Here is a 24,118-nt window from a genome sequence, read left to right as displayed (position 1 = left end):
ACATAAACATTATACATAATTATACATGTATTTTTTTTTTTTGTTAACATTTTATAGACTCCGTATATCTGTTCTTAAATTTATTTGAGAGCAGTGAAACGCCGTTAGTCGGAATAAAGTTTTATCACAAAAACATCTGTGGTATGTATATATAATTAAAACTTCTACCTGATTTCTTGTAAAAAACTCTTTTATGCTGTTTCATTGCATTTACTTCTAAAACATCAGATTTTAAATCATAAATAACAATAAATTATTATAATTATTATCAACATGTTTTCTGATATACATGGTTTTCGTTTATTCATTAATCCATTGCTATTGTTTAATAAAAAATGTAACTTATGCTTTATAAGATAGTTTTTTATGAAATGACCTTTTTTTAATTTTTCGTGTTTTTTGTTTAAGTTACACTGGTTTTAATGCTTCTGTCGAGCTTTAGGCAATAAACAATTACAAGGTATACTTTAAATAGGAGCGGGTCTAATATTCTTGAAGGGACACACCAGAGTAGAAAATTGTAAAAAAAAATTGTAAAAAAAATGTTGTTTTAAAGAAAGAAAAAAGTTACCGACCGAGGGTAAGGGGTAACCGTGATAGGAAAACTTCATTAAATATACCTATCAAAATTTAGTTATAGAAAAAAAACAAGAAAAAAAATTCGACCAAGGGTTAGGGGCAATAGTGATTTAAAAAAAAGTTAAGTTGCAAAAGTGACCCTTCGATTATTTTTTCCATATTAGACTCATACCCACTTTAAATATTATATTTTATATAAGTTTACTTTATATGATCAATAAATTTACTTTTGCTCGGTCTAAACCAAGAAAACTGTGAAATTGGCTAACTCTACTTTCATGAGCTAAAATTTTATGGAGAGAGTTATGCATAACACGAGTGTAGATTTGTTTGCTTTCATTAATTTGTTGCGCTTCCAAAAACTTGCTTTTAATGCTTTCCATTAACTGATTAATTGTGGTCTTTGTCCTGTTAAATAATATTACGATCAACAATCGAGATCAAGTTGTCAAAGCAAAACGAACTGCATGCATAAACCAAAAGAGAAAATACAAAAATTATTTTATAGTATGTGTACAGTACATACACTTAACTAAATCTAGAACAGGATTTCCCTTTTTTTTTTTTTCAAAAAGCCCCTTTAAAAAAGCTATGGCCCCTCCAACAAAACTTCTCAATAAAATAAACATTAAAACTACCTAAGACCTTTTTTTTTGCTTTTCATCATTATTTCCAGAATATTTAGTGTAAGTTCCAAATAATGACCTCATGGCCCCCTAAATTTCTGTAACGGCCCACAAGGGGGCCACTTGGCACATTTGGGAAACCCTGTTCTAAAATGTTCCTTTAGTAGTTAACATTTTAGTAACCCAAAAAACTTGACTGTGTAAATCTAAAAATTCTTTATGTTACAATCTTTTAACATATATAGTCGAAAAAAATAGAAAAGTATTTGTTTCATTTAAATTTCATCAGAACAATTGTCTCAATTTCCGTCATTTACAATTTCAACAAGCTATAAATGTTTTAAGTATTGAAAACTGCCTTTAAAATAACTCATTAAGTTATTTACAAAATTTAGCACAATAACAAAATTTTATTTTTGCAAATAGTAAACAATACTAACTGTACATTTAGAATTCCTTCAACATTTATCAAGTTATTTAGAACTTCAATAGTGTGAGTAAAACTCATTTCACTAGGATTAGAAGGATTTGTAGTTTCTTCTAAAACAATAGAACTTAAAATCTTGATGGCTAATAATAAAAGTCTAATATTACTCTGCAAAATTCCTTGATCTACTGCAACTTTTATTTTCTGTAAGTAAGGTTAAAAGTATAGTCTTTTTGTCACTTTTTGTACTTAGACTAAAATCTAACTTAGTTTACGTAAATAGTATAATTTTTACTTTCTTGACAGAATTTCATGTCTTAAATAAAAGGTGTAGAAAATATACTTAACTTAACATTACCATAATTTTATTTTTTTATGTTAAGTATTAGGATTAATTTTGTAAACTAATTTAACTAATTGTTTGTTAACCTGTGCGATCAGTTGGTCTAAAGTTTTAGAATTTATTAAACGACACCGGACGATCAACAAGATAGTTTCAGTTGTAGCGTGATGAACTACTTGGTCAAAATGAATGACCAAATTTTTAGTTATTTCAGATTGAACAGTCTCTTCCCCGCATAACCGATCATCTTGTAACATTCTTAGCACATTGATGTAAGCCAACTTAAACTTGTGAACCACAGCCTTTAACAATATTAAACTTTCATTTAAAATCATATTTAGAGTGACACTCACTTTTAAGTATTGCAATTTAGAACAATTTTTTGTTAAAAACTTCTAGGAATCAATGAATCAATTTTGAGTTATACTTTTATGTTTTAATCAAGATAAAAAATAAACTTCAAAAACAACAAACACTTATTTTAAAATTTTTGTTTAATCAAACTTAATTATCTACAAAATATATACACAGCTATAAGTATAGTAGTAAAAAATTACCTCTGCCTCTTGTAAGTTTATAACCAAACCATCAAAACAAAAACTGAAAAACTCAGAGTATGCTGATATGTCTGTATAATTTCTGACTAATTTATTTAGATGTTCATATAATTGGTTAACTTTATAGGAAGCCGAACTATTTGAAATCAGCAAATTCTGTAATAATATTATTTAATTTAAATTCTTAACTTATTTGTTGTTACAATTTCAATTAAATGAAGTAAAATGTAAACTCAAGATATAGTAACAGTTTAATCTTTGAAATACATATAATCGAACAAATTTATTAAAACTTTGTAGACTTTAATAAACCTAATTTAACCAAAAATCTAATTTTAGATTTAGAATACGTTTTTAGTTAGTTAAAGTTTCAGTTATGCGCGGTACATAAGTTCATGTTTAATATTTTTCAAGTAAATCTTAATTTCGTTAAAATCAAGAAGTACATTTTAACATGAATATATAATTATATCAGAGATATGAAAAAAAAATTGTGAATTGCTTTCAGATTTTTTGAACTTCTTTCATTTAAAAAAAAACAAGTTTTTTGGTAGAAAATTTAATGCAAGTTAACGAACTGTCTTGAATATTGTATTAAAAAATTACTGTAAAGCTACTTTTAATGCTTTTTTTAAATAAAAAGTCAAATGATACACTTTTTTAATTTTTTCTGATAGATTTTTTTGTATTTCATCGAAATTTTGTTACTTTACATGTAAAAATAGTTTAGTTTTCCAGGTTTTTAAGTCTTTTAGTAAATTTGTTCAAAATTTCACACACTCCAGGTTTTTTCAAACTTTTTTTGTTAAAATTGTCAAATTCCAGGTGTTTCGGCAGCCGTTTTATACATTCTAAATCAAGTAAAAAAAGTCTACTTTAGACAAATTATGTAACTTTATGAATAAAAGAAATTTAAAACAAATTTTTGGTATATTTATCAATTAATAGATGTAAAAAAAGATACAGAATGAAATCTTAATACGGTTGTAAATGTTCCTTATCAATTTTTATAAACTATATAAGTATAAATTAAACTCATGAGCTTTACATCGTACAAAAGACTAGAGTTAAAATATATATTTTTGTAAAAAAAAAAACGCTCGATGTTAAGTTACTTATCGTTAAAAATTATGTTTAAGAACTAACCTGTTTAGTTGAATCCAATTCTGCAAACATCTGTTTAAACAAGTGGATAACTTCTTCGTTAACCTTTAAAATTTTTTAATTTTATACAGAGTTCTCAAAACTTGTACTAAGATTTATTTTCTATATATAATAGTCAAAATAAACTTATAATTTAAGAAAATTTTTATGTTTAATAAATTATTTTGGCAAATTAATTTACAATTTTCTATTCAAGTATATACAATACTTGCATTAAAACTGATTTAAACAGACAAAACAAGAACTTAAGGTTGCCATACATAAAAAAAATTGAATGCTTATCAAAATTTAATAAGGAAAAAATCTGACTTTTTCTCGGTTGATACTTTGTTATTATTTAGGTACATGTATTTTACTTAAGGAGAATTTAAGTTGTATAAAACACGCTAATGACTTTTTTATGGCTCAGGTCTGGGTTGTTTGCTCTTGCTATAAATTGTAACCAGTAAAATATATGTCCCTACTTTTATGTGTACTACATTTTTGATAAAAAAAAAAACGTTAAATTTTAAAAAGGTTTAAAAACAATGGCACATAGGCAAAAGTTTTGCAAAAATTTTGAAATAATAGACAATTTTACTTGTTATTCTATAATTTACTCACCTCTGCAAAACAAAAATATCAATATTTTGTATATATAAAAACAATAATTTTTAATGAATATATATTCTTAATAACTTAAACAACCTTAAAGTTAAACAACATACATTTTATTAAGATAAGATTTGAATGTTTTTAAGTCAATATTTGATATCAAAAAAGTATTCTAAAATCAATTTGTAAGTTCTTATTTTTACAAAGGAAAGGTTTAATATTGATTAAGTATTTTGCAATTTGAAAAATGTTTTTCTATAAGCTAACAGGAAAATATTTTATAAGAAGATTACTTTATTTAACGAAAAAACTTGTTAAGTTATTATTCTTTCAGTAAGTAAAAGAATATCTACAAAAAATACTTATGTAGATATAGAAAATTGTCAATATTAATTTGGCTAACCTACTAACTTATTAAAATTGAATATTTATGTCTTATATTTATCTTATACATAATTTCAATTTTGCTTTTTAAAAAATTTACAATTGCAATACTACCAGTGTTGCCATACTCTGTATTTAAGGCCATAGGGGAGGGGGTAATCCATGTTTTTTACAAGTTGATCATTTTTTATAGAGTTTTTTCTAAGCTTCAAGATGCTTTTTGTCGTTTTAAAAAATTCGAATTATATTTTTAGATATGACTAGTCAAAGTCGGACCGCATAAGAGGTTCCCTATAGGAAGGGAAAACTAAAACAGAGAAAAAAGACTACTTCATTTAAAATCTATCTACTCCTACATTTTTCAAGCAGTCTTCTTCAAACTTTCACAATCTAATCTTCATAAAATAACAAAAAAACGTTACTTTGGAATTAAAAAAATTGTAAAAATATTATTTATTTGAAAAAAAAAAACACTTTTTATTTTTTTATTTTTGTGATAAAATTTCTATTTTTTCAAATTATTAAAATTCATAAGTAATTTTTTTCCCTTTAATATAAGGAATATTTCCTGAAAATTTGAAAAAGATTGCTTGAAAAATGAAGGAAGAGATAGATTTTTAGTGAATTTTAAAATTTCCGAGAAAATTGACCCCGAAAAATTTGCTGTCCAAACGTTTGTATTGGAAACTTTAAAAAAAAATAAAATATCTCATAAGTTAAATGATATTTTTGAATTCTATAAAGACTGTCTTGTAGCTTGTATTTAAAGCTTTCATATAAAAGCCTAAGTTAATTTTTGTAAAAAAAGTGTTGGACCCCCCCCCCATATGGCCTTAAAATATAATACTAGCCTGCGTTAGCTTGAGTATGTGGCAACCCCAATAACAGTGATAAAATAATTATCGATACTGTTTTAGAATATTTAAAACGAAATGTAACATGATTAAAAAAAATTTCAAAACAATTCACAATTTAGTTGTAAATTTCATAAACTTTAAGCAAACTATTTCAAAATTTAGTATATTTTACTTAATGTTTATATGATGCTTAACTGAATTCAATTTTTTTCTGTTTTTTAACTTTTGGTGAAACTTAACCTAAAATTTCCGTTCAACGTTGAAGCTATTAAACTAAAAAACAAAGGAAAGACAAAAAATTTATATAGTTAGTACAAAATTATTATAAATTAAAATAAAGTTAATTTAACTTAAAAATTAAAACTAATTCTATAGTTAAAAGAAATAAATATTTCCGTGTTTTAGTTAAAAAAAACATATTTAGTTAAAGTTTATTTATAAATGTATGCTAGAATTCGACTTAAAATGTGAAATAATTGTACTAATTAAACAACACAGAGCTTTTGTATAAATAAAAAATATTTTAACGTAATTAACAGATAACTTCAACTTTAAGATTTTTTTATGTACTTTGAAAGGCAAAACAAAATCATTATATTTACATTAGAATTTAAATTAATGTTCAACCATCACTAATTTAGTTTAATTTACACTTTTATACTGTCGGTTTCATTCACTTATTAGGAAATTTTTTTTAATCATACAAATATATTTTTTATTTCATAATTAGTTAACTGTTATTAAGTAAGTACAATTTGAGTATGTACTATTAAGATATAAAAATTAACTCTGTACCTGTGGAATTGGTTTAATTGGGTTAACTTCAGGATTCGGAAAGTGCATACGCCGAACAGGATTAATAAAACCAGGAATTTGATTGAAAAATTGTTCGTACACTTTCTTTTGCTGGTTTGTTGGTCCACCAACCTTTAAGTATTAGGCTAAGTTTTTTTGTTTTTAATTCAACTAGCTCTAGGCTTACATTATACTAATGTTTATGTTTTTTATTTAAAATAACTACTCTAATTATTGACTGAAAAAATACGAGCATTTAAAAACTTTATAGAAATAGAAGTAAATATTTCAAACTTTACTTACACAACTTGACTAATAGTGTATATAGTTCAAGCTTCCTAGAAGTTTTTTGAAATTTTTCCAGGTTTTTAAAATCATGATTTTTTTTTCATATTTTTAGTATAAATTTTAATTAAAAAACTGTCTTACATATAAGTATTGAAAAGATACTGTAATGCTACTTTAAAAAAAAAACTAAAATAAAAATTTTTTTTAATGATACCCTAAAAAATTGTTGTGTATGATAGATTTTTAGTATCTAATAACATTTTTAAAACTTTACATGCAAAATTTGTTTTAAGTTCAAGGTTATTTTTGCCTATATTGCTAAATTCAAGGTTTTTCCAGGATTCCAGGTTTTTTTAAAACCCTGATATTTAGAAAACAAACAATAAAGCTGATTTTCACGACAATTTTTTCATGTGCTTATATTTTATTTACTAGATACAGAATTGCCATTCTTTGAAGCAAAAAAAAGCTAGCCAAAGTGACTAAAAACTAGCCTGACTTAAAAAATATTTTTGAAGTTTTGCGCCTCCACGGTAGTTGTTTTTTTTTTTGTTGTTACACTTATGTTTAATTTTTTCAAGATCGTGACTGTAAATACTTGATTTTTTACTCTTCGTTTATAAAAACTGTGAACAGTTTTTTTAAGACACATATACTTTATAAAACAAATATTTAATGTTTACAAAAATACATTTGCGGGTATAAGAATAAGTATTTATATTTCTAATTTTGTCTTACAAAAACACTCCGTTTAAAAAGGACTAAACCATTAATTAAAAAATATATTTATGTGTACAAATAACTTGAAAGAACTTAAATATGTTTTATAAATAAAATTGAAACTAGTAACACTAAGATATGGTAGCTTCGTATATTCAAACTAAATTTATCATCATGAATGTTAATTTCAGCACTCAAATAAGGTTTCAAACTAAAAATAGTCAGTGTAAAGATTTCCTTATAATAGAAATGGACGTTATAAATATAAATTGTAGCGACAAATTAACTAAAAAATAACAGATAATGTAAATTGGATCAACCTGATCTCATTTAAGCTTTAATGGAAAACAAGTTGTAGTTTTTCAAAAAACTCAAAAATCTTCAACTACCCTGGGTGTGGCAAGCCTGTTGACACTAGTAATAACACTACATAAAATGAGTAAATATTAAAATAAACATGTATAAACAATTATTTTTCAAATTAATCGTTATTTTAAACATAAGTCGTAAATACTTCACTGAAAATACTTTTGAAATAATAATTCAGTACAAATTTTTGAGTACCTGAAGTTTTATCGGATCATACATATTAGCTGCTTGATATGTAAGAACTTCATGGTTTGTGTACCTACGGCCTTCTTGTTTAGCGCGTTTTCTTAAAAGTATATCCTGAAGAATATAAATGTTTTATCGGTTTCCACCCAAAAAACCATTATTTAAGAAAATATTTATTATAAAACTTTATGACATAGTACTATTTCTTACTAGAAATCATAAACCCTTACTTGTTTGAGAACATCGTTTATGTATTTATCTGACTGGACTATTGCTCCTTTTTGTACAATGTTACAGGCAAGATCAATGTTATCTTTGGCGACTTCTTCAATTGTGTGTTCAAGTATCTGTCTGTACTCAGGAGGCGAACTGGTAGTCATTTTTAAAACTGTCATGAGATTGTTGCGTAGATTACTGACAATGCTCTGGTGCAAAGCATCCCTACAGTATGTCAAGGCCATTCCTGCAGCTAAATTCCGAACCTGAGTTGTTTTTGAAATATTTATTTTTTTGATATAAAAGGCTATACAGAAAAACCTATAACATAGATAGATTCATTAAAAAAAATTAAAATTAAAAAAAAAGTATTTTATTTAAGTCAAAATACGTTAATTATGAATTATAGATAAACCAAGCTGACCATATAAGTTGCACATTTAAGTAGTCTATCTTCATCAGGGTCTAATGAAAAGTCTTTACGAGCTATTTGTTCTGTTGCTTTAACTGCAAGAGTTCTAGCTTTATCGATACTTTGTGGCATAATTTCAGCAATGGCCTGTTGAATACCTACTAAAACCGCTTGCATGATTTGGGAACTGGCTGACTTAAACAAAGCGTTCTGTATTTATGAAAAATCAATAATTATATAAAATGCATACTTTTGTCAAACGTTTTCTAAGTTTTTCCTAGATTCATTAATATAAAAACACTTACTTCTAAATTGATTTGGACAAGTCTACTAAGGGTGGAAATTAAATTGTTTCCGTCAATTTCTTCAAGTGTATACTTAGCAGTTGGAAGCTGGGGTGAAGGTAACTTTTGAGGGTTGGGATTGACAGGATTTCTGAATATTGTAAACCAGTTTAGAATAAGAAATGTATTTTTGATAAAATTAAGCTTTGAAAAAACTGACTTGTTCGGCTCTGGCACTTGAGGATTAAGTTGAGAACCTTGTATTTCGGATGGCGTAGACGGTTTGCTGTGTTTGTTTGAACGTTTCTTTCTTATGGATAATTTCTACATAAAAAAATATTTAGCATCGTATAGAAAGAAAAACAATATAGTTATATATCTAAAAGTAAAAAAACATACGTTGAATGGAATCTTTTTCTTGAGTTCTTCATTTGAAATGTAATGCGAAGCAGGATGAGAAAGTAAGTCATACTCTAATGTTTTGAAAAGAACTTCAACTTCAAAACTTAAATTTTCCTGGTAGGTAATATATAAATAAATAATATTTTAGTGTATAAAACTTTGGAAATTTAACATAAGATTTTACATCCAACTGACATTGCTATTAATAAAAAAAAACTTACTTAACAATTAATAAAAATCAAGCTGATTAGACGATTATTTTTAGTATTTTTTTAATTATTTTAAAGACACCCCTTCTTTAGTAAAAAAATATATTTACTTGTTATATTATTAGTTATAAAATAAAACAATTACAAAACATTCTTATTATAAAATTATTACAAATTAATTTAATACATGTAAACATAATTGAATATAAAAGTTACATTTAAAAAAAGTTCCTACGTGAACACATTACTTTATTACTTTTTTTTTTGGGTGAGTCCAAATTTCTTTTAAATTAGAGAGTATAACATATGTATAAGGATTTGGGAGCTTAAAAACATCACTTTTCTTAACCGACTCAAATATTTTTGCAACAAATGGAATGACGTAGAAAGACTCCCCATGTCCTTTATGCCATGCTTCATATAGTAGAGCTCTAATGTCTAAATGCTATTAAAAATAGAATCATTTTATTTAGTTATTAGAAATGGCATTGCAATTATAGAATTTATGTTATCGTTTTAATTTTTACTCTTCATTCAAGATTTTAATCTATTCTATTTTACTAATTTAAACATTTACTTTGGCTTGTATTGGCTTATTTTTCGCAATAGTAATAACTCCAAGGAAATGACCTAAGTTTTTTAAAAGTAATCGATCAGAAAAACTTTCCTTCTCATCTTTCGGTTTTTCAAATTGCAGCAAAGACTGTTTAATTGAAAATATAATATAAAGACTTTAAATTTGAAGCAATATATTATCTAAAATATAAAAACTCATTAATTTATCACATAGTTATAAAACTAATTAAACGTTTAAGTTTTTTGGACGATAACACATTTACAAGATTTTCTAAACAAAACGTTGAAAAAAAAAGTATATTATTTTAACTATAAAAATTTAATTTATTATGAAGAATTAAAACGTATCTATGTTTATAATATTTTTTTTACTTTAGCTATCTTAAGTCTGAGTTTAATTGTACAATGCCTACCTGTATATTTCGGTAAAGCTCTTTGAAAACAAGCTTAGTAAAATTAGACAAGTTAATTTCATCAAGAAAGGTAGAATAAACCCCATGAAACTTTGGTTCAGCTCCTACTCTTTTAACAACCATATAATTTGCAAGCCACAACGGATTGTTTTCTACTATAGTTTTCAGCTCAGCAGCCTATTATAAACAGTAATTATTGATAGCTATACATTATTTTCGTTTAGTCTAAATTTTTGAATTAAAATATCGATTTTTTAGGAGAAATATCACCAAGTAGGTTTGTTTAAAAAAAAACAACCTTTTGAACCATAGTGTTTTGGCTCAGGTTGTTAAAAATAAATGCAACGCGCTTTTGAACAGCATCTTCAGGCTGGGGCAAGTCTTGTCTTTCTGGGTCTTGAACACTGGTATTCAGTAAAGTATCAATGTTGTCCTCATGAACTCTATTTAAAGACGGCTGAATGGTAGGCTCATGTGCCTCCTGTGTTTTTAGTTAAATTTAGCGTTCAACAATTATATAATTTAACTTTATTATTTATGAATAACAAAAATTATAAGCAAAGACAAAACTAATGAATTACACGAGAAGAAAACAAAGTCTCTTTTGGATTTATAAGTCACTTTCAAAAACACATAATGATATATCTTAACCAGCTTGAAAAAAAGGTGTATGTTTTCTTAAGGTATTTTTACCTTTCTTCTTTTTATCTAATACTGTAACGTTTTTATTATTTATTATACCAGGCACAAATAAAACACTTTAAATTATTACTTATGTTTCATTGATTCTTGGTATTTGATTCTGTTGTAACACATTACAATGCTTATTGTGCTTTTTTTGAGGGTAGCAAGTTTTTAAAACTTAAACAAATCAGTTTATTTCAATCACCAAATGTTTATAAATAAAAAACTCAAGTCAAAAAAACTAATAAGAGATTCGATAAAAAAAATCTGGTTTAGATAGTTCATTTGGTGCTTTTTCAAATTCTTTTTAAATTTGTGAAAAATATTTGCAGGTACCTTGTAGATCAAACGTGATCAATCAAGTCGAATAAAAGGTATGCAAAACAAAATTATTTTTTTAAATTGTAGGAAAAAGTGATAAATAGTATCAGTTAAAATATGAAATTAATTAATCAGGAAAGATTTATTGACATATAACTATTTTAACAACATAATTCAACATACTTTATCTTATTTTTAAAATGTTATAATTATTTTAGTAACTTAACTTCCTTAGATTTATTATGTTTTTCAATGATTAAAATACTATGTTTTTTATAATTTGACCTGCAAAGCACAAACTTGACTATTGAAAAAGATCTTTATATAAAACAGTATATCAAAAAGTCAAGTTTATGCTGACAGTTTTATGTCTCAGTATTTTTCAGGTTCTTCTTAAGTGTAAAATATACTACGGATCTTTTAATCGAATGTAATTTCGAATAATCTAACTGTGCTTTTAACATATGGCCCAAATTTTTATGGTGTCAATTTTTTTTAAACAAAACCAAGTTTATGCTCTGCCTTTTAACACAATAAGTATTTACCAATTCAGCATGCTTGTCTTGTAATTCAGCAGGCATGTATAGACTGAGAAAATCCCAAATGGAAAAAACTCAAGTGCCTCAAACTATTCTATGTACTGTCTGTCTTTATTCAATATAGTAGTTTTGACCACTATATAAATTAAAATTATCTATAAACCTAAAACATGATAGATGTTAGTTAGTAAACAAATACAAATTCAAGTATTAACAAAACAAAAAAATGTTTGCTTTTATTTAAGTTTTTATTTAACAAAAACTTTGTTGAATAAATCCATTTTTTGCTCTCTTATTTTTATTACAAAATATTTTATTGTTAGTTGAGTTAAGAAATATAACACTATTTATAAATAAAAACTTTAAATTTTTTTATTATTACAAAGAACAATTATAATTAAAATCTTTTAATTTACTTACTAATTTATCGGAAATATAAGGAAACATAAACTAACACAGTTTGTCAAAAATTACTATGTTTTAATTTCTATAAAACTAACATAAGTTAGACTTAGAATTAGGATAGCTTCATTGAAATTTATGTTTAGTTTACTTACAATTACTCATTTATCTAATTTACCGTAATTTATAAAATAATACATTTTTGTGTTACAACGTGTAACATAATTTATAATAAATAAGTTAAGAAATATATCAATTTTTAATTTCCTTACATTGAAAACAAATAGTATCCTTTTTTTAAGTTTTTTGTCTTGGTAACATCAAGATTATTTGTGTTATGTCTTGATAAAAAAAAAAGCTAAATCTTTTTTAATAAAAGATAAAAACTATTTAAGTTGAAAAAGTACATTGACTTAACTTTTTATTTTTAAAATAATTTATAATATTTAATTCTACAAATCTTATTATTTGTTAACATAACGCTTTATAAAACTTTTGTTTAACATGCAAGGTTAAATATACAAAAACTACTTTTAGCTAGAAATGAACTAATGCTATATTTAATTTATTTAAAAAAATTGTATGCTAAAAAACTATTACTTATATATATACATTTACTTTAATAAGTTGACATTAGGGCTGCAAAAATTTAAAAAGTTTAAAAAAAAAAACTTTCTAAATTATGAAAAATAGGAATATTGTGAATATATAACTATTTATGTGAATATAACTCTTAACCAAAAATTAAATAATTAATGCATTTGAAAAATAATTGATTTTTTGACAGTATTTACTTATTAAATATACTTTTAGAGTGAAAACTATAATTTATAAATTAATCATAATCTAATAAAACTTTATAAAGTTTCTTAATAAACTGGTTCAAGTTTATCTAAATCCAACAAACTTAAATTTAGTTATAAGTTACTTATCTCAAAAAATTAAACACTAACAAGTTTCTTACTCAAACTGTCTTATTTACTATTTAATAACAACTAACCTTCACAAAAATGTGTTTGCAATGCTATATATGCAGATCAATAAGTAAACAAATTGCAATCTAAGAAACTATCAGCTACAATAAATAAAATAAAAGTTGTATTAATTTATGCCTGAAGTAAATAAGTTTCAAAAAACTAAAAAGCTTTATTGCACATATTTATTTTTAATATCTTTTGTAGAATTTTTTAACAACCTCAACTACTTTGTCTTATGATTAATAAAATTTTAACTAGCTTTATTTAATTTACTTTTAATTTACTACTCTGACCCTGAGTTTTTTTTCTAGAATAAACTTTAATTTGTCAGTTAAAAATAGGAGTTTATAATTTTACCTTATTTCTACAAAACAAACAAAACTGGGCAAGAAAGCCAACAGCTTATTTTTCAACTATCATATTTAGTATGTAACTAGCTTTTGCACTGCATCTACGCAGAACTATATTAATGAAAACATTATTTCCATGTTTTTATGTGAAACGTTTTTCTTTAGTTATAAACTCTCTTATTTTTAAGCTATTTTTAACAAAAGTAATTCGAAACGAAGCTATGTTAGGATAAAGAAAGAGAAAAGCGTAGCAAACGAGAGAAAATAAGTATACCCAGACAAAAAAAGATCTTTTTTTGACTAAGCTATAAAGCTATAATATTTTAGATATTTTTATAATCATAAAAATTAAAAACAGTTAAAGTATTGTAGATTATTCTTGAAACCTTTAACTTTGTTTTATAATATGTTACATATTATTTTATTTGCATAAATTTAGACATTCTTTTACGGTTTCAAAAGTAAAAATATATAACTATTTAATTTTCCATCGAGAAAACTATAAGATAAATATAGTTTTAGAAAACTAATCATTTTGCGTTTCTATAACAATTTTAAGCGTTTAATTCTTAATTTTCATATGTTTTTATTTAAAAATTAGTTTTTATTTAGTTTCCATCGAAAATATACAAATCAGGCTTATATATGTAAATTAAAACAGAAATATAAATTATTATTTTATTGTGCAATGTTGAACTCAGGTATCAAAATCTAGAGACACTTAAACAAGACACACAAGAAGAAAAAGAAAAAATGAAATGATGTTAAATCATATTTAACAATTTAAAATCAAAAGCAATCACTTATTAAACAGAAAAATTATTGATTCATTTCAAAGTAAATACATATTAGAATAAATACTTACAACATAAGTACAATTTTCTAGAATCATTATTTATAAAACGAAACATAATTGTACAAAATTAATAAACATAAATAAATAGTTTGTAGGGGGAGGCCTATGGATTATTAATTAGACTATATGAGATAAAATTAATACATAAACATATAAAACGAAATATGTATAACTTAAGTGAGCAATAAACAAAACAGATCATGTATTTAAGAAACTCAGTTCAAATTAACACACATTATCATAAGTACATATCAACATTTACATATGCTTTACCGCAATTACAGTCTGTCATTAAAATTATATGTGAAAAGTTTGATTCTATTTTTAAATATGTTCAAGAATAGACTTACTTATTTAAAATGTGCATTCGATTTCACAAATTAGAATAAACACTATTACTTGTTTAAGTTAAGAAGTGCAGTCCTTTTAAATAACTAAATTTAGAATTTTAAAAAAGTAGTTCTCAAACTAAGAGGGCGATATCACCAACTTTAAGTAATCATTGATTTTGTATGAAAGTCTGGGTATATTAATAACTTTATTCACATTTGGTTTATCAAGGAATTATTCAAACTAATTGAAACTTAATAATGAATATTTTGTTACAGACCACAAAAACATACAAAAACTTAATTAGTAAATTAAAATTTTACTAATGTTCTAAAATTTTTTTAATTCAACGGATATTCACTAAAAATTTTAGCTCAATTTGCTCGTGTTTTCGATTTTTTTAATCATATTTAATAAAATATATTTTGATGTTATATCACCTAAACTTAATATTTTTACTAAACTAACAGAAATAAATATATATTATCAACTGTTAAGCAAATTATTTTTTTCAATTTGTACATTTTCTTTTTCAAGTTTTGTGTATAGAATCTGTTGAGTTAAGAGCACATGTTCATTGTAGTATTTTCTCAATGTATCGGGGTCTTACTTGTTAACAGGTTGGTTTTATTTTTTCAATCTTTATCTCAGTACCAAAAATCTTATACAACTTAATAAAATTCGGAAGTAATATTGAGATGTAAGGAATTAAAGTTGGTGAGTTCAAAAGATTCTATAAAAAAAGTTGCATATTAAAAAACACAAATTTAACTATTTCGTTCAAAAACTTCGCATAAAATTTTAAGCCAACACTTTTAAAAATTATACAGTTTCTTGTTTACTTTTTCGTTTCTTATAATGTTGATACTCAAAAAAAAAAATTAAGTCTCAAAGCTTTGATAGGGAAATCAAATATTTTCAAATCAAACGTATGCACTATTACAGTAATAAAGCCTGAAAAATAAAAATTTCAAGCTCCAATATAAAATAATACTTTAGTGAATTTATATGTTTTCAAGAAATTTGAAGGAAGAGTTTGCAGCATTTAGTATTATAAGTGTTTTTTTACAAAATTACCTCTATTTTAAAACTCAAGTGATTTTTGTATAAACACAACTTGATTTTTTTTACTTTAATTTTTTATTTAAGAGTGCATTTCAACTTTTCTAAAAAAAAACTATTTGACCCCTCCTTCATAAACAATACATTAAAACTGTTAGTTAATAAACTAGCAAAACAAAAATTATTAAAGCTTTTTACATAATCAAAGACTGTGGATAAAATACTCCAATTTGTCATACATAAAACTAACTTTAATTTTTTAATATCACATTTTTTAATATATTTTTTAATAAACAGTTAAATAAAAAAGGATAGAGCACATTTTATTTAGAAAAAATGCTACATACTCTAAAAGTATATATTTTAGGTGTCAAGTAAAATTTTCAAACGGTTTGTTTATGAACTGCTAGGTAGAGTTTAATGAGTGAAACTTAATTAATTAATAAAAACGAACTGGTAGTTTGACACCTTCATTAACTCTTTTTCTTAAACCCTAGTTTACTAAATATATCGAAGAGATGACAGCATTATTTATTGTTTAAACCAGGGTTGACAAGTCTTTAGGTGGGAAAGGCAAGATAAGATTTACTGAAAAAAGTTTTCTACGGCCACAATAAAAGATGGTAGCTTTTCACGGACTTCAACATTATTCAAAAGTTTTACTTTCAAACAAAACATATAACAATGAATCTTTAATGAACATCAAGTAGTCAGCACAGTTCACCGACAAGCAAAAAAAAATAATTGGAAACTTGTATTCGAAAAAGCTTAATAGTATTTCTTCTCATGAATTAGTTGTTTTTTGACTAAAAGCACGTGGCAAGCCATTTTTTTTGGCGGTCAAAATTTGTCGACCTCTGGTTTAAACGATCATTAGAAATGTTGCTGATGATTTTAACTGTCAGAAAATTTCTAAAATTAAGTTAAAATATTATATAAGGTCAGTACATGAATTTGAATTTGTATTAAAAATTTTTTTAATAATAAAGGACCGTATAATAACGTTCGAACTCATATGTTTTTAATTTGCAAGGTTTATATGTACTTTCATTATTTCCTCTAGTTATTGTAAATACTTCGAAATATTAAGGTTCCATGGGTAGTTAGTTTTGTTCATTATGATTGTTGTCTACTTTCAAAGTTTTGCTTGTGACTATATACTATTTTTAAGCGTGGTACATACATATTCGATATTTACTTTTACTTTGAAATTGGTGAAAAATGTATCCTAATAAATTTATGTAATTTTAGGCATTTTTTTATATTTCTTAGGTTCATCCCTGTAGTTACAAACATGTTCATGCTGTTTTTGTGTTGATCAAAATTTAGTTTTTAAAACCAAACCAGCTATTGAATAATTTTGTTGGGATATGGATATTTTTTCAAAAATAAAATTTTGTCTAAGTGTTAATAACTTTTGGTAATAACAGTTGTAATGACTAGTGTGGGTAAAAATATAAGTAACTAACTTCGAAAGAGTTCAAAGGTTAATTGATTACCACAATGAAAAAGCAAACTTGGACCCCGGATAAAAATTTAAAATTGTATTTTTTTTCTATCAATTATATTTACTAAAAACTACATAATAACAATCAACTTTGACATAAAACATTCATTGGTGTTTATATGTAGTATTTAATTAATTCCAGTAACTAATATTTTGATTAGTCTTGTGTAATTGACTTTGTATGTAATTAATATTTGTTTATGATGATTACTACTGTTACTAAATAGATTAAATTTATCTTTTATTTATTGCTATGTGTCAACTGATCAAAATAGCGCGAAACATATCTGGATTTTTGCACTGAGTGTCTTTTGTATACTGTTTAAATATCAAACATTCAAAGGATTTTATTAATTTAGACATTAATAACCTTTATACTTAAGTTTCACTAAAATAAGCGATCGAAGACATATCAACAAAAATTTACGACACTAATCCATATCATTTAAATTATAAGAAACCAAAATTACTAAAAAATTACTTTATGAAAATTTTTACAGTTATTCTCCCGAAAAGTATTTCTTTACGGAAAAAATATACAAGTAAATAGACGGTGTTGTTATGGACAGCCCATTACCCCAAATTCTAACCAAATAGATTGTATCACCAATGGAAAACTAATAATTACAAACTAATTTTAAAACAAGTCTTTTATTTAACACAAGATATGAAGATATGTTTGTACCCATGGAAAACAACACTGATTTAAACAACTTCTATCATTAGATGATTACACTACACTTAAACTTAGAATTCACTCTAGAAAGATTTGTTGACGGCAAACTACCATTTCTAGACATTAAAGTAAAACAGCTATCAAACCAAATTCACACAAAAGTTTACAGAAAACTAACAGAATCTAGCCTAATAATGCAACACACTAGCGTCTTACTAAAATCTTGGAAATTTAATTTGATTAACTTTTATTTATACAGAGCGCTAAATACATGCTCTAGTTTAATCGCCTCTCAAGAAAAACTATCAAAAACTAAAATCTTATTACTTTAAAATCTACTTATATCAACAAAATCTTTTAGAGTCTAAAATCAAGAAATTCCTCGAACTTATAAAATCGGCAACAGTTTACGTGGGTAAAAGTTCATTACGATTCCAAAAAAGTATATCATCTAACTTCAGCAACAAAGCAACGTTTGGAAATATTTGACAACTATGTTACTTATAAATACACTTGCTCTGTAGATCATAGCATCTCTTACAGGAAAGACATCGATACAAGTTTTGCGGCAGATTGCAGACCACTGTGGAATAGACAAATACAGCACAATATTCGATCACCTATTTGATTGCACACATTGTCAAAACTCTGATACCTTTCAACCTTTTTAAACGGTGTAAGAAGAGTCAACAGTCTAGGTTCGATATGAATCGAAGAACAAAAGCTTAAGTTAAACACTCAACAACATCAAATGGTAAAGCTAAGTCATTAACAATTTACTAATTAGCATATCTTAATTTTAAATTTATTCATTACATCAAAGTTAAAACATTTTCTGTTTAAATATTAAATTTATTCGTAATACTACCTTAAACTTACTTTTTAAACTGATTGCCCAGTAAATAACTTTACAATCATTTTCACTTTATATGAAAATTTCGAAACTTCAAAAATGTGTGTGAAAATTGAAAATTAAATTGAGTAATTTAAATGTATGTATTTAATGTTAAACTAGTATCATAATAACAATATATTTTCAAATTAAAATTGTTTTTATTCAATAGCCTATTTTTTAAGTTATTTCTTTAATCTTTAAGAGGTTGCTAAAATCAGGAGAATTATTTTGTTAACTTTTAGAGAAGTATTTTCTTAGTTAATTAAAGTTAATAATTCATTGCAATGTGATTCAAAATTTTTAAAAAAAATTAAGATTTTAAAATAATTATTACAATAAACAAAAATTAATCTTAGAAATGCTCTTAAGTATAACGATAGTTGTATATTCTAGTTAACTTCAATGATCGAAAAAAGTAGGTTTGTTTTCTTAAATTTAACTTTATTTATTATTTCAAACTTACTAGTTTCAAAAGGAACTTCGTTTTACCTTGAACAAATTAAATAGTAAATTTATAAGGTGAAAAACAGTTCTATAAAACACTGTTTGAAACTATTACAGGGTTGCCAAAGGCTTTTTGAAAACTTTTTCCAGGTTTTAAAAGCTTAAATTATTAATTCGTCTTTAGTACAAATTCATATTTTAAGTACAAAAAAGGTCTGAAATACTAAAAAAAAATTACTGAAAAGATACTGTAATGCTACTTTAATTTTGTTTCATAATAAATAAAAAGTTATAAAATACAAAAAATAATTGGATGTTATAAACTTTTCGTTTCTTTTAAAATTTTCATCATTTTACATATAGAACTTGTTTAAAATGCAAAGTTTGTCCAGCTTTTTTGTGACTTTTGTCCAAAATATCTTAAGTTCTAGGTCTTTCAAGATTTTCTTTTGCCTAAGTTGTCAAATTAGGTTTTTCTAGAATTCCAGGCTTTTTGGCAACCCTGCTCTTACTTTTTATAACACAAAAAAAAAGTAGTGCGAATTTAATTTTATGCTCACTTGTTGCTCTACTTCTTTGGTTTTACGTTGTGTCAAAACATTTCCCTTGAAAATATTTGGACTTTTATCATTCGGAATATTTGGACTTGCATTCTTATCTGCAGAAGAAGTCTCTACCTTCAGTTTAATAGCTTGTATTTGCTGAAACATAAATTTGATTATTTAAAAATTTGTTTTAAACAGTTGTTATCATTTACTAATTTAAGACAGTAGAGTCTTAAGTTTTATTTTTTATGACCACTGTTTATATAAAATAAATTAAAATAATTTGAAAAATTTTTGTTTGCAGCATTAAACAGTATATAAACTCATATCTAACTTTAAATCTTTTCTTAATAAAAACTATTGATGGTTTTGATTTTAAACGGCACAGAAATATTGAAATACATCTAGAAACTTAAAATTAACAACATTGATTATAAAACAGACTAGGAAATAATCCACCATATTGGCAAAGCAAAAACCAACTAAGTATTTGCAGTACTTGCATGCTAGAAAAAGTCGCGATTACCAAAGCGGACAGAAGGGATAACTTATATAAACGATACGAACTCTTCTATTTCTGCCCCCACTTCAAAAAAAACTCACTTCAAAACTCAAGTCTTAAGTTATCCGTAATATTGGTTTTATGCATGTTTTTTTATGTATATAATATTTTCTAGAAACTTCAAGTTTTTAAAAAACATTCAAGCAAAATTTAAAAACTTCATAGTTATTATAAGCATATAATTCTTTAAATTTTCGATAGCTACATTAGAATGTATTTTAACTTTAAGCACTTTTACTACTAATAACTACATTTTTTTTAATAATGTTTGTTTTGAAAACTAACTAAAAGAAATAAAGAAGCCTACATCTAGGTTCTTATTATTTTAGATATCGAAACTTAACAAAATTTAAACTTTACCATAAATTCAACCTTATGATTAAAATTTCATTTGTTTTTTATTATTGTTTAACTTCTATCTTACATGACTGTTATTATCTTTTTAGATTTTTTATTTAAGCACTGACGAGGTCTTTTACTGAAACTTAGTTTTCATAATCAAGACTTGAATGAATACTAATATATAATAATTTAAGATACACTAGTACTAAGAATATTATGTTTACTTATCTACGCTAAACCGATGACACAAAAAACTAGCTATTCAGCTCTCAAAATTTATTTTACAACATAACAAATAAAGTGATAGAATAAACGGCTCACAGTCGTGCAAGTCAGAGCTCGACGATTTTCTTGCACAGCACATTTAACTAGATTTATTACCAATTGCTTTTGTTTCTCAGTGACTCTTATTGGAATTAGAGCAAAGCTAGGACTTAAAGCTTTGAAAATTCTAAAAGTCCGCTTTGATTAATTTACAATAGGAGTTTCTACTTGAGAAAGAGTCTTTACAACAAAACATCAAAAGCTAAAAAGCAAACAAAATACACTTGTTTCCTTTTCTCAGCGGCTCTAACTGAAATTGGAGCAAAACTAGGACTTTGAGTGTATGAAACATCTTAAAGTCCGCTTTAATTGATCTACAATAGAAGTGCAATGCAGTTTTTTAAATGAACGAAAGCTGAAAAGCGTATAGAAACTTAAAACAATCTAGGCGGCTTTGACAACTAAACAAAACCAACGTTGTTGTAAACTTTTTCAAAAATTTTGTTTGACATTAAGCCAACAAATACACGATTCTAACAAGTGAAGATTTGTTCACAGAAAAAATCTTCAAGTGCCTACTAAAAAAATACACCTGCTTAAACGTAGAGTAACTTATTTAAAACGCGCACTTGCTCAGCGATCTTTAACTGCTGCACTGAATTTTTTACCTATATTTAAGAACCTTCAAACTACCACTTTCAAGCCGCGCTAGGCTTTATAGAGTTTGCTACAGTAAAAAAAACTTTTTTTTTAAGTTTCTCGGCGAGCAAACAGATAATGCTAACACATTAAGAAAATGATTTTTGAGTTCTTAAGCTTCAATTTATATAATCTTGAGCTACATTAAATAAATTTTTGCAATTAAATTTAACATAACTGATTTTATACTAAATTTCATTTGATATTTCCATTTAATTACGATTTAAGTTTACTGTGTCATGTATTATGAAAACTTTATAAAAGCAGGTTTAAAACACATAAAAAGTAGTACATCATACGTTTAGTATTTAACCTTTCTCAAACCGTAAAATAATGGATAACAGCTCTTAAAACATTAGTGGTAGCCTAAAATCATATATTGGAGATGATATTTATCAAAATTACAAAACTTAAAATAGTTAAGAGCTAAGTTAGAAAAAAAAACTAACTACTATAATAAACTTTTTCTAGAACTAGTTATTGTTTGTTTTCATAGGGACTTTAAGCAACATCATTACTTAAAAACTCCTTTAGTTACTCTATAAGATATTATCAAACTAAATCACTTACTATACCATTTGTTAGCATTTTAGAATAAATGTTTGTTTTATATCTCATCAAACTTACAACTACTCTTTTTTAAGTGCGATTAAAATTAAAATTACATAAGATAATTTAAACAAAAAACAAAAAAATTACATAGAAATAATAAAAACCTGTTTAATAGAATCAGGAAACATTTCATAACTTGGGATACTTGCTAGATAACGAGTATAGTCTGGTAGTTCAATAAGCTTGTGTTTGAAACTTTCTAGAGCTACTATACCAAACTTGAAGAGTTTACTTGTTGATGGTTTTCTTAAAGCTTCTAAGACGTATCTCATGGCAAGTCCTATTGCTATTTTTTTGTTTTAAACATTTTAAATTTCTCAAGCATACTTAACTTTAATCAATAAGTTTAATATTACTTATAGTTTAATTTAGTTTTGAAAGTGTTACTTAATTAAGGCCATTTAATGAGTAAGTTAATTTCAAAATGCGCAATTTTAAAATGGTACATACTACATACAGGGTTGCCACTCGTTTTTTCAAAATTTTTTCCAGATTTTCCAAATTTCTTCCAGGTTTTTCAAAAGTAGAAATTTTTGGGTCTATTTGAAGTTTCAAGTTAATTTATACATAAGAAACTATGTTAAATAGTATAAAAACATTGAAAAGATCATGTAAAGTTACTTTAAATGTGTTTTTTAATAAAAAAAAATTTTGATGATTACAAAAAAACCTTAAACATACGATAGATATTTTGTGTCAAATCGAAACTTTACTACTGAAAATGTTAAAATTATTAAAAATTCCAGGTTTTTCCAGGTTTTTTTCAAAATTTCTCAAATTCCAGGTTTTTAAGGTTTTTCCAGGTTTCCAGGTAAAGTGGCAACCCTGTACATATATTTCATACGAAGCAACATTCAGCTATTTGAGTTACAATTTACATTCAAACATACAAATTACACAAAACAAAAATGTTTATAAAACGTATTGCGGTAAAATTTGTTTGTTTGTATGTAAATTTTAAATCAAACGGCTGAAGACTGCGTTGCATGAAACATATGTAGCATTTTTAAATTTCGTATTTTGAAAAAAACTTACTATTGATGTTCCCTTTCAAATAGGGCTCAGTGAAATTTAATTTTCATCATATATATTCATTTTATAAATTAGTGGAAGTAGAATATTAGTTTTCAACATAAGAAAGAATACAGTTTACTTTACTCTATATTAATTTCAAACATACGAATAGTGCCGACGAGATCTCGAGCTATGATTCCACCAAAAAGTTTTGCAGTTATATGTAACTCTTTTTCTGGATACTGTAAACATTAATAATTTACATTTGATGCTTGAGTTAAATTATTGAAATAGTAATTAACATTGAGCTAATTAGAATTAATACCAATGAAAACTTAGAAAAAACACAGTTAAGCAAAATGGTTAAAACAGAAGTTCTAAATTTAAAACTTTAGAACTAACTTTATCTAAAAAGTTGTATTCTTTAAAAAGATGATTCATAAAGCATTCAAAAGTTTTACTGCCAATATAGTCTCCGTTCTTTAAATGCTCTAATGTTACCAGCATCTGCAAATAAACAAACATTTTTATAAAAACAACTACATTACTTAAACCTTTATTAATAAATGGTTTAAGCAACATTTTAATCGCATACAAAGTTTAAAATCAATAGTATTTAAGTTTTAAAAATATTTT

At 25.1% G+C, this 24,118-nt stretch overlaps 1 protein-coding gene across 1 annotated transcript in view; it reads right to left on the bottom strand.

Annotated features, from left to right (window-relative positions):
- Nucleotides 1-24,118, bottom strand: part of LOC145832309 (CCR4-NOT transcription complex subunit 1-like) — a 59,816-nt gene that overhangs the window by 10,556 nt on the left and 25,142 nt on the right. The window contains exons 20-39 of the mRNA XM_082939627.1: nt 23,885-23,989; nt 23,649-23,724; nt 22,573-22,754; nt 20,005-20,145; nt 10,700-10,882; nt 10,402-10,578; nt 9,990-10,115; nt 9,669-9,857; nt 9,201-9,317; nt 9,022-9,125; nt 8,823-8,952; nt 8,530-8,727; nt 8,114-8,371; nt 7,899-8,003; nt 6,327-6,458; nt 3,679-3,741; nt 2,533-2,688; nt 2,062-2,277; nt 1,646-1,836; nt 807-987 (exon numbers count right to left, since the gene is read on the bottom strand). Of these exons, the coding sequence (XP_082795753.1) occupies nt 807-987; nt 1,646-1,836; nt 2,062-2,277; nt 2,533-2,688; nt 3,679-3,741; nt 6,327-6,458; nt 7,899-8,003; nt 8,114-8,371; nt 8,530-8,727; nt 8,823-8,952; nt 9,022-9,125; nt 9,201-9,317; nt 9,669-9,857; nt 9,990-10,115; nt 10,402-10,578; nt 10,700-10,882; nt 20,005-20,145; nt 22,573-22,754; nt 23,649-23,724; nt 23,885-23,989 (3,030 nt within the window). The remainder of the gene's footprint in view (nt 1-806; nt 988-1,645; nt 1,837-2,061; nt 2,278-2,532; nt 2,689-3,678; nt 3,742-6,326; nt 6,459-7,898; nt 8,004-8,113; nt 8,372-8,529; nt 8,728-8,822; nt 8,953-9,021; nt 9,126-9,200; nt 9,318-9,668; nt 9,858-9,989; nt 10,116-10,401; nt 10,579-10,699; nt 10,883-20,004; nt 20,146-22,572; nt 22,755-23,648; nt 23,725-23,884; nt 23,990-24,118) is intronic.

Source organism: Thalia democratica, chromosome 3 (genome assembly GCF_965202585.1).
Source record: "Thalia democratica chromosome 3, ktThaDemo2.hap1.1, whole genome shotgun sequence".
Taxonomy (NCBI): domain Eukaryota; kingdom Metazoa; phylum Chordata; class Thaliacea; order Salpida; family Salpidae; genus Thalia; species Thalia democratica.
Note: the sequence above shows the minus strand (reverse complement) of the source record. Positions and strands in the feature narration are given on the sequence as shown.